The sequence below is a fragment of the Phoca vitulina genome, unplaced genomic scaffold, assembly GCF_004348235.1.
Source record: "Phoca vitulina isolate PV1807 unplaced genomic scaffold, GSC_HSeal_1.0 scaffold68, whole genome shotgun sequence".
NCBI classification, from domain to species: Eukaryota; Metazoa; Chordata; class Mammalia; order Carnivora; family Phocidae; genus Phoca; species Phoca vitulina.
This window is the reverse complement of record NW_022589771.1, coordinates 7209655-7227165: the sequence shown is the minus strand read 5'-3', so window position 1 is coordinate 7227165 and position 17511 is coordinate 7209655. Positions and strand designations below refer to the sequence as shown.

Below are 17511 nucleotides of genomic sequence, written 5' to 3'. Positions count from 1 at the left end.
ATGCACACCAAGGATGGGCATGTGATCGGGGCAGTGAGAGACAGCCAGGAAGAGAGCTCCCGGCAACCGACCCCACTGGCACCTCGATCTCGGACCTCCAGCCTCCAGGACTGGAAAGAAACGTCTGCTGTCTGAGCCGCCCCGTCTGGAATTTTGTTACGGAAGCCAAGCTAAGTCAGTGTTTGCTTTTCTGAAATTCATCTTAGAGAAATTCTTTCAGAAAGAATGTGTGAGTAACACATTTTTTTTTGAGTCCTTACAATTCCAAAATGTCTTTATTTGGTGCTGCCAGTTGAATGCTAGTTTGGCTAGGTATATGAGAGATTAAAAACCCAGGCCCCCACCTGCATGGGGGGAGCCATGAAAAGGGCTCGAGATTGAGGAGTCCCAGCCTCGGTGCTGGGGGCCGATGCTGGGGCCCACGTCCTGGAGAATAAAGTGTAGGGAGAGGGGCAGGGGTGGATCGGAGAGGACGTGGTGAGTTTGGGCCTCAGGGGCCTGCAGGATGTCCACGGGGAGGAACCTGTAGGAAATGGCCACAAGAGACGCCCTCGGGCCACGGGTGGCTTGGCCATGGATTGGAAGAGGTTTCAGTGGCCCAGACATAGCCCCCTGACCACTGTATGTGTCTGAACTTGATGTAGGAAGCACGGAAGACTCTGGGCAGGCTGGTTTGGGCAGCACATTTAATGTTGGGTTTTACAATATTCCCAGGCCTGACGATTCCTGGTGGTTTATGCTGATGGTCTGTGAGCCGCTGACAAGGAGCAGGGTGTCGCCCCGCCATCTGTGCCCACTGCCTGCCCCTCCCTGCACTCACAGGGAGGAGGGAGGGAGTGCCATGCTGCAGAGCCCCCCGAGGCCCCAGGTAGCCCATAGGCAGACACCCTTGGGTCTCTAGAGAAGGCGTGTGCTTGCGTGGCCCCCGCCCCCTGGTGCACGGGCTCAGCCTTGACCGCCCGGGGCAGTGAACTGAGGGGCCTGGTGCCCCACCCCAGAGCAGGTGAGGGTCCGAGTAAGGTCACAGTGAACACCGTCTCCGGGATGTGGGCCCGAGGAGAAGGCCACGGGGGAGCCCCGACTGTCCAGGAAACACCGGCCTTGGGCCAACGCACGTCTGGTCATGGACCAGCTGCTCATGATGTGACCAGGAGGGAATCTGGCTGAGGGCCGAGGCTGCAGGGGCAAGGATGGCTGGCAGGGTCCCAGGGGCCACGTCAACCCTGACGAATGGCCAAGTGACCAGAGCCAGATGTCCCCTGCCTTGACTCTCCCCTTGGGGTGCCCTGATGCCCTCCAATTCACAGGCTCATCTGGTCGGCGACTCGAGGTGGCTGTGAGAGGTGGCAGATGCCCACAACACACCACGCGGTGCCCCAGCAGCAGCCTCTGGCCGCCCGAGGTCCAGGGCAGCATGTGGCTCGGGCAGCTGGTGTCAGCCTGTGTGCAGGGCAGCCCAAGCCTCCACGGGGACTGCGGGCGGGCTGGCCGCACCTGCCCCTGGCAACAGGGCCCAGCCGAGTCCACGGGTCAGTAGAAAGCCTCAAACAGAGTGGCCACCTTCTGGAGGATGGTCTTGTGGTGGGCATACAGCGGGATGCGCTTGTCCACGACCTGCCACTGGGCGGACATCCCCGGGTCACAGGAGTGCAGGTGCTGCAAGAGGGCAAACGCAGAGCCTGACTCCCCCCGAGCCAGCCCAGGCACCCCAAAACTTCAGCTGCGGAAGGGCCGCAGGGACACCACAGCCCTGGTCCCTGCTACGGGCCCGGCCTATGGCTGGCTCACTGTGCTCTTCTAGCAAAGGGGAGTGAGAACAGCTACTTCAGACACGACTCAGAGAATCCTGCCCAGCCCTGATAATCCTTCGTGAGAACAGAGCAGGTGGCCTTATTCTCAGGTGTTCGTCCTGCAAACCCAGCCCCAGGTCTGCTCCCTGGGCCTCGGTGGTCCCAGCTCTAGACTGATCTAAGTATGGGGGACGCTATCCCCGTGAAGACACGTGAATCCTGCAACTCTGACTCGGCTCTGGCCTCTCCTGGTGCCTCTTGGAGCCCCCGACTCTCTGCAGCCCCCACCCTCTGGCCTTAGCCAGCTCTGGCCGCCTGAGACCCCGGGTAGACCCCTCCCGGAGGCCTGGAGGTCCCCCAGAGCACGCTCGCCCCATGTCTCCCCCTCCTGGGAGCCTGTGGCCGAAGCCCCATACAGAGTTCAGCCTCTTCAGGTCCATGTCGCTCTGGTCTGGGAAGTGGATGCTGATGGCCACCGTCTCAATCCAGGCGTTGTCCGTGTTCCTTGGGTCGTCCACGTACCCCTTGTACACCTGGGGGGCGGCGCGGGGGTGAGCTGGTCCGCCCAATGGAGCACTGAGCCCCGCCCCGGCGAGCTTCCAGAGGGAGGGGCACCACGCGTGCCCTTTGCTCCCTCCAGGCCCTGGGACGCCCTGGGCACAGCTGTCCGCTGCCCCAGGCCCCGCCCCCGTCTCCCTGCCTGGTGCATCCTGCTCCCCAACACGGCCCCAGCTCCCTCACTCAGCTCCCTCCCGGGTTCTGGCCCAACATCCAGACCCTTGGAAGGACTGAAACAGGATGGCGGACCTCAAAAACATGAGGCTAAGTGAAAGAAGCCAGATGCCAAAGGCCGCACACTGTGTGATTCCACTAGCAGCGGGGGTCCTGTGGGGGCCGACAGGTGCCTGCAGGGGCGCGGGCGGGGGCGAGGGCGGGGGCAAGCGCTGCTGGGTGGGGCGGGCGCTTGGGCTGATGGGAATGTCCTGGACAGGTGGACTGATGGTCGCACCCACGGCCAGGGCACTCAAGGCCACCGACCTGCTCACTTTGAAACGGTTAATTTTATGGTACATGGATTTCAATAAATAAACTACTTAATTCTTCTCACAAAGTTGAGAAAAGAGACGGTGGTGTCGCCCTCAGCCCTGCCCGGGACGGCCCTCGTGAAAGGACTGGCTCCGTAGATCAAAACTGAACAGCAGCTCTTGCCTGTTTCGCCCCGAGCGGGACCAGAAACAGGGCCGGGAACAACTCAGATGTCTGCTGAGGACGCTCGGCAAATCGTGGCGCAGAGCCTCCCGGGGCCATGGAAAAGGGCGGGTGAATTTGTAAATCAGGGCTTAAAAATATGACCATTACGAATTAAGTGAAAAAGGTTACGGAGAAATGTGTGCCATGTGGCCCCATTTCTGTCAAGCGTGTGTGGTGTTCACGCGCAGAGGTCGCGGGCACCGGAGACCCACGTGGGCGTGCACAGAGGTCAACAGAGAGCCTGGAGCAGGGCTCTCCGGGCAGCCCTGTGGGCGAGAGTGAACATGGGTGTGTGACGGCAAATGCGGCTGCTTTCAGAATGACAAATAGATTCGATGAAGAACACAGGCCTGACCAAGCTGCACGGGCCAGGGCCTGGGGAGCCGGCGGCTGGCGTCCCAGCACCCCTCTGCCCGGGGAGACACAGACCCTGCGGTCCCCGTGTGCCCGGGTGTGCTCAGGGCAAGAATGAGTGTGGGAGGGAGGCACCCAGCCCCTTGATTTAGAGAGAATGGGGACAGAGAGGGAAAGCAGGTGCCCAAGGGCCAGAGCCATGGCCTGCCACCCCTCCCGCTCCCAGCTCCTTCCTCCAGGGGCTGCGGGGTGTGGGTTGGCAGCAGGGTCCCCAGTGACCCATCCTGCTCACCCTGCAGCCCTCACCAGCAGCACGCTGTGGGGGACCAGGACACACAGACAGCACTCTGAAGCAGGAAGGCCCCCTTACCTCAGTGCCCTGAATCAGCAAGTTCTGGAAGGAATACCAGAACTCTCTGCGGAGGACCTGCTTCAGCTTCCGGGGCAGTATCTCTCCTGGTTCGCGGGAGCCCTAAGCAGAGAGGAGGCAGAGGCAGGTCTGCGAGGCTGTGCAGAGACCCACCTCCACTGGCCGCCTGCCCAGCGCGGGCAGCCAGCCAGCCCCACGGAGCCGCAGGCGGACGAGGGTCTGGCAGCTTGGCTGTCTCGGGACTGCAGTGACGCTGCCCAGAGCCCGCTGTCCGCGTCAGCCTGGGACGGAGTGGGGCTGAGTCAGGCCAAAGGCACAACCTCGGAGGGGTGCACGTGGGCACCGGGGCCTCTCTCTGGCGCCCATAAGGTAACCAGCACCCTACCCCCAACCTGCCCACCAGCAGGAGGGCATGTTTTCGTTGTTTGCATCCCTCAGATGCCATCTCCCACCTCTGCTCCCCCAGGCTGGGCTCCCGGCCACTCCCAATGCCCCCTGTCCCGGGGACCTGGATCCTGAGCCTGCACCACCCGGCCCTTGACCCTCTAGGAGACCCTGTTTGTTATTGAAGTCCCTCCAAGTCCCTATCACAGCCATCCTGCTTTGGCCCTTGAGACACGCCTGCCCCTCGAAAGATGCAGTGCCAGGGACCTGTTCAGGCAGGCCGCTGGGGGGTCTGCAGGCACAGTGCCCGGGGGTCTGCAGGCACAGTGCCCGGGGTCTGCAGGCATGCTGCTCGGAAGATGCCAGTTGGCAGGAACCACATTGGGGCTGGGCCAGTGTCCTGCCCGGAGAGATCAAAGTGCCCAAGAGGGAGGCTGAATCATGTTAGAGAAGCCCCAGGGCGAGAGGGGCTGGCCGTAAGCCAACCTCCCGTTCAGCGTCGTGCTCCCTCAGCTGGGGATACGGGAGTCCTGGCTTCAGGGGCCAGAACTGCCCAGCGCCCCGGACTCCTTGTTGCAGCCTGGGGACCTGGCCATCCCCAGCCGAGCAGCCACTGGGCCATGGGCAGGTGCTGAGCTGGGGTAGATCACGGACATCCCGGGAACAGGCTCAGAGGAGAGGCCCCCGAACAGGGCTGCATCCCAGACACTGTGCACCAGCTCAGAGCCTGTCGGGGGGCCTGGTCCTCCTGCCAGGACCCCAGAACAAGGATGGGGGCCGGGGAGGGCAGACTGATCTGGGAGTAAAACCCAAGCGGTTCAGCCCAGGGCCTCCTGCACCCCAATCAGGTTTGTCCCCACAAGGCCTTGGGGTGCACTCCGGCCTTCAGCCCTACAAGCATCTGCCACTCCCTGCCTCCCCACGGCCCTGCACGCTGTCCTGTCCTTAGAGCTCAGCTCAGCGCCGCACAGAGGTATGTGCCCGCCAGGGACACCTGCATGAGGAGCCGTGTGTGCCCCCGAGGCCACGAGCTCCACAGGAGGCCCAGCCCGGGCTCTGACACAGTGGGTATCAGTCAGACTCTCACACACCAGAGTCTTCGAACCTGTTTTCACAACTGCCAAAGGAGCAAACAGGACGGGGTTCCTTCTACAAAGCCCAGTCCGTTTGTCCTTCAGGACCAGGGACAGAGTCCAGAGCGGGCGGGTGGAGGCGGGGTGGCTGCAGGGGGGAGGTGTTGGGCTGGCGGGTGGGATGGACGGACCGGACGGACAGCTCCCCCTGGCTCACCCCTGGCAGGGCCCAGGATTCCGAGAGCGGAGGCTTCACGACCAGCACCTCCAGCATTTTCTTTACGCTCTTCCTGCAGACGGCGCCATCCTGGTTCCGCCTCCACCTGCAGAATGGGCCGCTCACGGGGATCCTCTGACCTGAGCGCTCCCCACCTCCGCCCCCTGCCCTCCCGGGGCCAACCCTGTCTCCTTCCCCAGCGGCCGCTCCAGGGGAAGAACCGGGTGGTGGCCGTTGGGGGGTGTCTTTCCACTTCACGACTGCTGGGAGGATGAGAACGGGCCGGCTTCTCAGGCAAATCGTTTTTTATCAAAAGCCTCAAGGAGGCACATGCCCTGACCCCCGCTGATCCACTGCTCCCTCTTTGGAAATGCTGGGTGGGATTACACGTATTTTCGTTTTGTCGGTGGTCCTGGGCCTTGGCCATGGCTTTGCCCCTCCTCCCAGAGGCAAGCCAGGGGATGGGGACCCAAAGGGAAGCAAGGGCAGCCCAGGGCGTGGGGACGGGCCTGGGTTTCTCCCAGGGGGTACGGACACTCCCGCCCCATGTCTCAGGTGTGCCCAAGGGTCAGCGGATGGAATGGACATGAGGAGGGCCGTGGGTGACTGGGTGGCCTCATTGGTGGCGTACTCACTGGGTGATCACAGGCTGCAGTGTGTGGTTGGGTCCCAAACAACGAAGGCTTCCCCGCCCACGCAGTCCCGTGCGGCCCATGGGGTTCCTGGGGTGGACAGGGATCTGCTTAGATTGCCGCTTGCCTCTGGGAGGACCAGGCCGGGGCAGTGGGCAGGGGCCCCTCAGGGGGAGCGCTCTGGCTCCCCCCGGACCTTCTGCGGCCCAGGATCTTCAGAGCACAGATAGCTCACCGCAGCGGGATGCTGGGAAAGAGCCAGTGTGTGGAGGCGTTGATGGGACCCCAGATCCACCAGCCCGGCCAACTCCACCTCCCCACCTAGGACTGTCCCGCTGGGGACACATGTCCCTGAGGGCCTCCGAGGGATGAGGCAGGAGCTTCAGGTCACCTTGGAGCTGGTTGGAAAAGCAACATCCAGCCCCACTGTTGGAGTGGACACCGCGCCCCCCTGAGAGCGTGTGCCTAGCTCATCGTGCCACACGACGCACGTCCACACCCGAAGGCCTCGTACACGCGGGTCCCTCTGTGACATGCCAGCCTGCTCTCTCCCTGTGCCACGGCCCCGCGTGGACTCCTGTCTTGGCAGCGGGGGCCCGTCTCCCACCACCTCCGGACACAGTGGCCCACTCTTGTTCCAGGACATTCCTGAAAGCCCTGCCCCTGCCAGCTCTCTCAAGCCACCCCAGGGCCCGTCCGCTCCACGGGGCTCACGGTATCCCAGCAACTGTTGTCCCTCCCCTAATTCTGATGGCTCCTTCCTCATCCTCCAGCCCCTGGAGCTGCCTCCTCCCCAGCGACCCCACCCAGAGGAGGCTCCTTCAACTCCAGACCCCCAGGCTGACACACGGAGGTGATCCCCAAGGACTGCCGGGCATGATGTCACCGGTCACTCGACAGCTGGACTCGGACATACAGAGTGCCCGTCCCCGCACAGAACAGACGCTGAAAACACCGTCATCCCCTGACGTGACCCCACTGCCCCTCAGCTGCTCCCCTGCGGCCAGAGCCCTCTCGGGGGAAGTCTGCTCTTTCTCAGAAATCCATGGAGATGGCGGGACAGTCACCCCCATTTTACAGGGAAGACTGGAAGTCCCCGAGGTTACTCAGGGCTGAAGGCAAAGCACCCAAGGTCAGTGGGGTGAGCCCCGGGAGGGGCAGAGAGGGGGCCTCGTCCAGGTGCCAAGGAAACGTTTTATGTCAATCTGTCCTTTCTTCTGTGTTTTGTTCATTTTTACCAGAAAAATGGCTAGTTTGCCAAGACAGGACAGCTGAGCCCAGAAGCAAGCCCCCAAAGGCCCCCCACAGGGTCGGGGTGATGCGGGATGGCGGGCGGCCGCACTCACAAAGGGAGCCCGTCCTGAACCGCGTAGAGCCCGTGGAAGCTCCGCCGGTCTATGGGCCCGTCCACGGCGTTGTAGCTGATGCCAGCCAAGGCTTCCAGGGCGCTGGGAGCAAGCGGAGAGTCACGTCCCCGGTAAGAGAGGGTGGCGCCCTGGGCTGGGCAGTCAGAGAGCCCACGACCGCAGGTGCCCACAGCCACGCACCTCCCAGCTCATCCCAGCCCTTGGGGAGAGCGGGCACCCTGTCCAGGCAGGAAGCAGACCCTCACCCTGAGCTGGCGCTGGCGGTCACCTGGGAGCACCCGGCAGGTCCCTCGCCCACCCTCCTGCCGGGGGCAGGGATGCACACACTCACTTTCCCACGGGGTCCACCAAGCCCTTGTCCTTCCTGTCGTCCGTGTAAAAGGGTGGGTCGTAGATGAGAAACTCCGTCTGCACAAACACGGCGGTTCTCCCCTCAGACGGTTACCCCAGACTATGGCTAGGGCACCCAGGATGACCAACGGCGGCTCCTCCTCGTCAAAGTGCTCATAGCCAAGGACCCCGAGACTGTCCCCAAAGTGCACGTGGTAGCTCTGAGCTCAGGCAGGCCTGCGGGGTGCACCCCTCACTGGGGACCCAGCCAAGGGGGCGGCAACGGCACTGCTGGTCTAGGGGAGCCCCCAGGATGGGGCGGGGGTCCAGGCTGGACTGCAGGAGTGAGGAAGACTCCAGCTGGCACAGACTGGGGAGAAAGAATGGAAGCCACAGCCTGGAAGGTTCTGGAAAGGCCAGAGAGAAAGCCCGTGGGGCAGGGAGGGCACGCAGAGGCCGTCAGCCCTTCCTCTCCCTTCGATGCCTTCCCCCAGCTGGTGCTCACAATAGGGGCACTGACCCCTCCGGGATGCTGGGGTCCAGGACCAGCGAGGTGGCTGGAGGTAGTAGGACGGTCTGCTCCCCATGTGGGTCAGATCCCAGCTCCACCACCCCCAGCTGTGTGTACCTACGGGACTCCGTCTCCACCTGTGTCCAACACGTCCCTGGGGGGCTGCAGCAGGCAAGTGCACCTGGGGCCCGGCTGTGTCGGAGGGCTCGGGGCAGGACCGCCGCCCCGGAACCCGGGCACCTCCGGCCAAGGCTGGCACTCACCTCCCAGGGCACCTTCTCGTTGGGCACGGGGAAACGCGTGACGTGAGAGTTGGGGTAGAGGAGGTGCCGGGCATTCACGTGGTGGGTGTCGCCCACGTCTTCTGCCTTCTGCTTGCCGTCCAGCTCATGGTCCTGCCCCTCTGAGGTCTTCTGGGGTGCTGGAACAGCCACAAGGAGCCGTGGGCAAAGCCGGACTCCGGCTCAGGCTCCTGCCCACAGGACAGGGGCGTCCTCTATGGCCCTTTCCCCAAAACTGAGCCTCCTCCACCTCCCTGAGTCCAGAGTGAACACCACCAGCCCTGAAGGGGGCCCCAGCCCAGGGCCCCTGGACCATGGCTCTGGGAAGACCGAGATCTGGGGTCAGGGAGTGTGTCCCCAGCCAGCACCTGCCTCCTTGTGTGGCTGCCCCAGAGCCCATCCAGTTAAGGAGGGCCAGCAATGCCCCAGGAGGGCTAGTCATGCCCTCTTCCTGGCTGGCTGCAAACTTAGAAATGCAGACTTTGCTTTCTGTCCCCCAGCACCTTCTGGAGCTGCCCCTCCTTTGTGTCACGATGCACAAGAGGAGGTCAGGGACGTGGGCCAGGCCTCTTCTCAAAGTCCCCCACCTGGTCATGTGGGGTGCTCGGCTGTGCCGGGCCCCTGCTTCTCTGGGACAGGCTATGCTCCCTCTGGGCGCTCGGGGCTCAGGAAGAGCTCAGTCAGCCCACCCCCAGGCCGAGGGGGAGCCCTGCTTACTGCCTCTCCTCCCCATGGACCCCCAGATTCAAAAGAACACAGGCCAGTAGAGACCAGCCGCGGTCGCGGCCTCCACTCACCCAGGGTGGGGAGGCCCTCCTCTGAGCCAAAGCCACCATCCCTCAGCGCCTTCATGATCCAGTGCAATGCTCTGGACATCTGGGCCACCTGGAAGGCAAATCCCAAACAAGGTGTGGTCAGCACCTTCCTCTGTACCGCACAGCCACCCCCCCACTGAAACCACGAGGGCACTGCTGGGAGCGCCCATCCCGCTGCAGTGACCCCACGGGCATCCAAGCCCGCCCTGCTTCCCTTGGTCACCAGCAGTGCCCACCAGAGAGACACAATGGCCACTGGGACTGGACACACCAGAGGCCACTGGACTATGCTGAAGCCCCAGAAGATAGCTCTGAGCCACAGGGAGAAGGTGGGGCACCACGACCCACGGAGCTTCCCACGGCTCCTGCTCCTCCCAGAGAAAAGAAGCTTCTAGAAACCAAACATACTCAACTGCAGGCGATGGCAGGAGCCACGTGATGAATAGGGGCCAGGAGGACGCTGCTCGGCAGCACCCGTGTTAGAGGGTGTCAGCAAGGCGAGGCCCCACAGGGGAGGAGGCAGTTAGGGCAGACCCCCGCATGCAGCGGTCCCTGGGCAGGGGCTGGCTGACGGCGGAGCCCCCGCCAGCACAGTGGCCGGGTGGCTTGCCCCCACCTGACACAGCAGAGCTGAGAAGAGGCAAGACTCCAGTGCCAGCCTGGGGGACTCAGGCGCTGCCTGCTGGGAGGCTGCTGTGGGCGGCAGGGGCTCTCATAAGAAAGCACAGGTCCGCTGTGCCCCCAGCAAGAGGGGCACAGAAGGGCAGGGACCCAACCTCCACCCTGCCTACCCCTCCTTATCCTGGAGGCTGGAGGCCTCCCTGACTGCCAGCCCCTATAACTGCCTTCGTTGCTGTGCTTATTAAACCACACTGTGACAATGGACATTTATGTCTGTGCCCCCCACACTGGAAACCTCTGAGGGGGAGACAATTCCTGTTCACCTTGACATTCCTCAGGCCAGCCCTGGATGTGGCACAGAGGAGGAGCACGGGAAACATGAAATGAAGGATGGATAGATGGATGGATGGATGAAAGGATGGATGGATGGATGGATGGATGATGGATGGATAGAAGGAAGGATGGATGGATGGATGGGGGATGGATGGATGGATGGATGATGGATGGGGGGATGGATGACAGATGGATGGGGGATGGATGGAAGAAAAGATGGATGGAAGGAAGGATGGATGGATGGAAGAAAAGATGGATGGAAGGAAGGATGGATGTATGGAAGGAAGGATAGATGGATGAATGGAAGATCCTGAAGGATGTATGTATGGATGGATGGATAGATGGGGGATGGATGGATGGATGGATGGATGGATGGATGGAAGGAAGGATGGAAGGAAGGATGGATGGATGGATGGATGGATGGAAGGAAGGATGGATGGATGGATGGAAGGAAGGATGTATGTATGTATGGATGGGGGGTGGATGGATGGAAGGATGGATGGATGGAAGGAAGGATGGAAGGAAGGATGGATGGAAGGATGGAAGGAAGGATGGGTGGATGGATGGATGGAAGGAAGGATGTATGTATGGATGGATGGGGGATGGATGGATAGATGGATGGAAGGATGGATGGAAAGAAGGAAGGATGGAAGGAAGGATGGATGGACAGATGGATGGATGGAAGGAAGGACAGATGGATGGAAGGATGGACAGAAAGAAGGACAGAGGGGTGGATGGAAGAATGGATGGATGGAAATGGATGGATGGAAAGAAGGATGATGGACGGATGGATGGAAGGATAGATGGATAAATGGATGAATGAATAAATGAATGAATAGATGGATGGGTGGGTGAATGAACGTTCAGGGACCTGAGCCCAGCTAGCCTGCAAAGCTGCTCAGGGCTGCCTGTCTCAGGCCCAGGGCTTGGAGTCCAGTGGATGTGGCCCAACTGGTGGGGGAGCATCAATGTTCATTGATGGGGGATGAGTGGGGCAGGGGCTGTTCACCTAATGCCAACTGCCTGTTGACAATGTCCTTTGAGCTCCCTCTTACAAAAGAACAAGCTCCCTGCGTGCAGAAGCATCCAAACCTTGACCCCACATTCCAACCATTGGGGGCTGGTCTGAGATGTCCACACGCTGCTTTCTGACGTTGCTCCCGACATTCAAATGCATCTTGCGTCCCCTGTGACCCTCCCTCCCAGCATCCCCAGGCAGCCTGGGAAAGCAGGCCAGGGCGTGTGTAATTCCCACAGCGTCTGGATGTGGAGTCCTGCAGAGGGGTCATCTCAGAGGACAGCTCTGAGGAGACCAGAGAAGGGGACCAGAGCAGCCCCCCGGTATAGACACCTCCCAGTGCACTGGGGTCGAGCTCAGTGGGGAATATTTGACAGAATTTTCTGGAAGACAAAGAAGGCACTTCTTCCGGTTGGGAACGGTTGTCCCAACATTCCCCAAGTCCTTCTCAGGGTCATTTCCCCAGCATGCTCCTTCTCAAACAGCGGTGCCCAGGCCTGTCGGAGGCATGACCCAGAAAAGGAGGCCCGGCCCGGCGCCTACCTGCTCCTCCAGGGAGGACAGTCTCTGCTCCATGGAGCCTGACCGCTTCAGACTTTCCATCTCCAGCAGGTCCACCGCGGTGTTGACCCTGGAAGAGCACACAGCTGAGCCCAGGCCAGGCTCGGGGGCCTGGATGCTGAGGAAACATGGTGCTAGGCTGCAGGGGGAGGTCCCTGCCAGATCCAGCAGCCTGGCCCCTCCTGCCCTTAACTTCAGGCCTCTTCCCCTCTATCTGAAAGTATTTATAACATACATTTCTGTGCAGAATGAGCACTGCCTCCTGCCCCGAAGGGGAAGATCTGGTAGCAAGTGCATTGCCCCCCACCTCACACAGCCATTCTGACTCCTCCCCGGGGGAGAGACGCAAGTATGCGAGACGCTCCTTGCCCTGATGGGCCCACAGGCTGCCAGAACGCGAAGCACAAAGCTCCGAGCTGCTTCTGGGCAGCACTGGGCGGGGGGAGGGGCAGCACTGCTGTTCGGTTTGGTCCTATTTTGCTACAACATGGGAGTTTCAGCAGCTTTGGCCTGCCGCGTTTACAGTAATTCCAAACGTCGTCCAGACTCTCCTGTCTGGCTGTGCGTAGGGCACCCAGTCCCACCTGCAGGGGACGCTCTCCTGTAAGAGACTTAGCCCCCACTTCAGTGGCCGGTGGGCGCTGAGCTGGGCCCGTGGCCCACTTTGAATGGTTCTCTAGGGAAAGGGGAGGGAAGCGCCTCACTGAGGGCCCAGGCGTTTTCTCTTCCTCTCACTACGTGTTCCCTAATCCCACAAAAGCCACAAAACCGCTTCCTGCCACACCCCCATCCAGCCCGTGAATACGCTGCGTGGGTACTGACAGTGTCTTTGGACCCCTCTGACTCCCATCACCACGACAAGCTTGTCAGAGACCCCACCTCATCAACAGACTCCTTCCCCACTTTGTGGCTCAGCCACAGGGCTGTGGGGCCGTGGCGTGCCACGTGGCCTCCGGGGCCTTGGATCCCTCCCCCGACCCGGGGGGGAAGGTGGCCAGTGCAGGGCAGCATCGTCCCCTGTGCCCCAGCCAGGACGCGCTCCTGCCTTATACGTGCGCTCCCTCCCGTGTGCTCCGGAAACCGTGCCAGGCGATGGCTGTCATCACAGCTCCGTTCACCGAGGAGCCCAGAGACGCACAGCAAGGCAGGTGCACAGCTCTGAGGAGAGGTGCGCTCGGGCTCGGCCTGGCTGCAGGGAGCCCACCCCCTGGATGCTCAAGGCCCCAGGACGTCCTTCTCCACACACAGCCCACGGGACCGCACCAGGGACAGGACATAGTTACAGGGCACGTGTCCCCTGCCTCCTCCTGGCCCATGGCAAGGCATACCCTGACCGCAGGACCAACTCCTTCCACCCATCAGGGCTGGGGGTGAGCAGCCCCGACCTTACACCAGAAAGAAGGCGGGAGGGAGGAACTGGGGGCAGGGGGACAATGCTCAGTGAGCCTGAGCTCCAGGCCCAGCCACCACGGCCCCACAGAACCTGCAGCAAGGCTGTGTGCCAATAAGCTCACTGAGCTCACCCCCCAGGCCAAGTGGGTCTCCCCTGCCAGCACCCCTCCTTTAGCCCTGTCCGCAGGGGTCAGCCCTGTCTGCAGCCCAGGTGATCTTCTCCCACCCCGTGGGGTCCAGTCCTCCTAAGGACCCAGAGGGAAGGCCATGGGTCAGCTGGAGGACACAGGTTTCCCACCCCAGGGGCCTGGCCCAGGTGGGCTATGGCCCCGTGTGACTTGGAGCTGCAGGGGTTTCCCCGCCCCCGGGCTGCCCCGGCCTCCCGTACTTATCGCCGATGTCTTGTATCTGCTGTTCGGGCCTCTGCTTCTGCTGGTACTGCTGGTTCTGCAGGTAGTTCTCCTTCAGGTAGATCTCCCAGGACAGAAGGGCGGCCTCCTCGTTCTTCTCCAGCTTGCTCTCTGCAGGGGCGGGCGGGGGCAGATGGAGGGACCGGATCACTGGGGCGGAGGGGGGACTGGGAGGGGCCGCGGCGGGGAGGAAGGGCTGGGGAGCCCACCCAAAGGGCTGGGGGGAGGTCGGAGGCCCATGGAGCTTCCAGGATTCTGGAAGGAACAACCATGCTCCCTACAGGCCCCTGACTGCACCCAGGACCCGAGACAGTCAGTCTGGGGACCGCGGAGGGAGGGCCAGCTCACTGAGCTGCTTGTGCCTCTTGGCGGGTATCTTCAGGACGACCCTCCTGATGAACAGGTGCAGGTGGCTGAGGAGGATGAAGGGGGGCGGCGCGGGGGGCCTGCTGTGGTACTCCTCTATTAGGTCGTGGCGCTGGAACTTCCAGATCTGGTCCGTGTGCTCCTGGACCTGCTGGAACGTGTAGCTGGCAGGAGGCAAGGGGCGCAGGTCACGGAAGGGCTGGCGGGACCCCCAGAATCGCCCACAGCACCCCCTGGGGGGCCTTGGGGGCGGCCCGTGAAAAGCAAACACACAGCACCCCAGTGGACAATTCCTGACGCAGACAAAGACCAGCCTCAGGGTCCTGAGCTCCTGGGAGCCGTGGTGAGAATGAAGATCCCTGGATTTCAGATGTTATAAAACTTGTTAGCGGACAAAACAAGGCAGAGGACTGTTGGGAGGTGGACAGGGTCCTGGCATTTGACAAAATCTAAACAGAGATTATCTGTGAATTTGACACACAGAAGGGACAGGATCTTCAAGGGCGGACGCGGCTCATCTCCGCACACTTGTCGTCTAGCCAATGGGCCTTGGTGGGCTGCCCCACAATGCCAGACATAGAGAGGCCCCCGAGGGGCGAAAGAGAAAGACACCCGTCCAGACCAGGAACACAAGGGACCCTGCACGGCTGACCCACTCGGCTCCTGTTGGGGCTTTGTACACAGAGGACGAATACAGGTCATCCCATATCGGAAGAGCCGCGTCCTTAAATGCTGGGACACACTCTTCCACATGCAGAGATGACCTCAGCCAGGTCCCCTTGCCGCACAGCCCAGCTCCCTTGTTCGCAAAATGAAAGGTCTGCTCATGGGGCACCCAGGTGCCTCAGTGGGTGAAGCGTTTGCCTCTGGCTCAGGTCATGATCCCGGGGTCCTGGGAGCCTGCTTTTCCCTCTGCCTGCCCCTCGCCCTGCTTGAGCTCTCTCTCTCTCTCTCTCAAATAAATAAATAAAATCTTTTAAAAAAAATAAATGAAAGCTCTGCACAGAAAGCTTTCGCCCTCTGGATCTTACTTGTTTCCACAAACAATCTGTGACATAGTGTTTTCTCCACCAGGACAGAAGCTGAGCAAAGCTCGGGTATTTCTGAGAGCCCTGGGTGAGACTCCAAGCTGCGCCCCAATGTGGCTGTGCTCCGGGCCCCCAGGAGGCTCACTTCCCCGTAAGTCCCCGGCCCGCGGGCGGCCTCCGCACAGCACGGACCAGGGAGGGAGGCCATGCGCTGGGCGGAGCGAGGCAGCTTGCAGCGTGGGCGTCTCGGGCCCCAGGCTCGCTCCATCCCCCGCTGGCTGGGCCCTGCGCCGGCAGCACTCACTTGAACATGGCAATGAGGAGGTTCAGCAGCAGGATGTTGGTGAAAAGCAGGTAAAGGCAGAGCAGGATGACGGTCAGCCACTCGGGGAAGGCAGGCTCGTGCCGGATGGTGTCGCTCTCGGGGCACTTGGGCTTGTAGCGGTCTGTGCCATTGGGGCTGCACTGGTCCAGGCTGAAATTCACACCTGGGGGGGGCAGGGAACAAAGAAACCACACAGAGTCACAAGTGTCCCTTGGGCAGTGAGCACCCCGGGGCCTGGACGCCCCCACAGCTGGCTGACCTCAGCTCTGTCAGACAGAGAGAGGCGTCTGTCTACACCCAAGTGTCCTCTGTGGGCAGGAGGAGGGAAGGACCCCTCCAGGACACGTCCTGGGCCCCGGGCAAGAGCCAGCCCCAGGGGGTGATGCAGGCCCCACCACGGAGAGCCCAGTGCCGTGGGAGAGAATTCGAACCGAGAAAATGAACAACTTTCACAACGAGGAAGGAGGCAGGGGAGGGAACTGTGTGGCACGGGCCACGTGCTGACCCACACAACGGGGCGGGGGGTACAAACCGAAGTGCAGTCCCACATTTGTAGCAGAGTGAAGGGTACAGAAGATAATAAAACATAAATAGACGTCCAGCTTGTACGTCAAAACACTCCCAAGGAGGCACAGCCATTGGCAGCTCTTAACGGCAGCTAACCCGGGAAGCGGGGTCACAGACAGCATTATTCTTTAGACCTACTCTGGATTTAACAGTTTTTCAACAATGAGCATGCACTATTTTCTTAAAAACTGGAAGTCTGTACCTCCCACCGCCCTGCGCCCATTTTGCCAATCTCCCTGCCCAACGAGCATGCACTGGTAAGGAGAAGAAAGAGCCCAAATCAATAACATAACCTTCCACTTTAGTAAACTAAAAAAAGGAAAGCAAACTGAACCCAAAAAGGAAGGAAGTAAGAAAGATCAAAATGCAAATAAATAACAGAGAGAATACAAAAAACAATAATCAATAAAAACCAAAATCTGTTTCCTGGAAAAGATTAAGAAGATTACAACCCTTTACCTAGACTTATCAAGGGGAAAAAAGGTTCAAATTGCTCAAGTTATAAACGAAAGAGAGAACATTACTACCAACCCTAAAAAATAAAAAGAACTATAAGGAAATACTACAGAACTGTGTGCTAACAAAGTAGATGACTTGGAAAAATGGGCAAACTCCTAGAAAGAGACAAAACACCAGAAGTGACTGAAGAAGAAATGGGAAATACAAACAGACCTATAACAGGCAAAAAGATTGAAGTAATAATTTAAAACTTCACACAAAGAAGAGTTCAGGCCCAGATGGCTTCACTGGTGAATTCTACTGAATGTTTGAAGAATTAAAACCAATCCTTCACAAACTTTTCCAAAATATGAAGCAGGAGGGAACACTGCTAACTTGTTCTATGAGGCTAGTATCACCCTGATACCAAAACCAGACAAAAACAAAACTACAGACCAATGCCCTTTATGAACATAGATGCAAAAACCCTCCCCAAAATGCCAGCAAATTGAATCCAGCAACACATAGAAAGAATTACACACCATGACCGAGTGAGATATATCCCAGGAAGGCAGAGTTGGTTTTACATCTGGAAATCAATTAATATAACACACCATATTAATAGCATGAAGAACAAAAGTCATGTGAACATTTCAACAGATGCAAGAGAAGTGTTTGACAAAATCATATATGCTTTCATAATAAAAGCACTCAAGAAACTAGGGATAGAAAGGTGCTTCTTCACTCTCATGAAGGACATCTACAAAAAACCCCACAGTGAACATCATACTTACTAATGAAAGACTGAGAGCTTCACCCTCTAAGATCAGGAACAACATAAAAATGTTTGTTCTGGACACTTCTATTCAATGTTGTACCAGGAGTTCTAGCCAGGATAATGAAGCAAGAAAAAGAAATAAATGTATCAGATGGGAAAGGAACAAGTAAAAGCATCTCTATTTGCAGAGAGCATGATCTTGTATATAGTAAATGCCGAGGAATCCACTAAAAAACTATGAGAGCTATAAAGACATTCAGCATGGTTTCGGGATACAAGATCAACACACAAATATAGCA

The 17511-nt window shown here is 59.7% G+C and overlaps 1 protein-coding gene and 1 non-coding gene across 13 annotated transcripts in view; both read right to left on the bottom strand.

Moving 5' to 3' along the window:
* Positions 1–443: 443 nt before the first annotated feature.
* TRPM2 (transient receptor potential cation channel subfamily M member 2) overlaps positions 444–17511 on the bottom strand; it is a 55657-nt gene continuing 38589 nt past the window's right edge. For all 12 annotated transcript variants that reach the window (XM_032392558.1, XM_032392570.1, XM_032392562.1 and 9 more), the window contains 13 exons: positions 15409–15592; positions 14059–14240; positions 13689–13821; positions 11891–11978; positions 9358–9445; positions 8543–8700; positions 7770–7846; positions 7418–7519; positions 6075–6161; positions 5440–5545; positions 3766–3867; positions 2207–2323; positions 444–1656 (listed from right to left, as the gene is read on the bottom strand). In XM_032392558.1, coding sequence (XP_032248449.1) covers positions 1531–1656; positions 2207–2323; positions 3766–3867; positions 5440–5545; positions 6075–6161; positions 7418–7519; positions 7770–7846; positions 8543–8700; positions 9358–9445; positions 11891–11978; positions 13689–13821; positions 14059–14240; positions 15409–15592 — 1550 coding nt within the window. In that variant the 3' untranslated portion in view covers positions 444–1530. The remainder of the gene's footprint in view (positions 1657–2206; positions 2324–3765; positions 3868–5439; positions 5546–6074; positions 6162–7417; positions 7520–7769; positions 7847–8542; positions 8701–9357; positions 9446–11890; positions 11979–13688; positions 13822–14058; positions 14241–15408; positions 15593–17511) is intronic.
* Positions 5423–5486, bottom strand: LOC116624616. Its single transcript, XR_004297925.1, has one exon. It is a non-coding gene; the product is annotated as a Z6 small nucleolar RNA (small nucleolar RNA).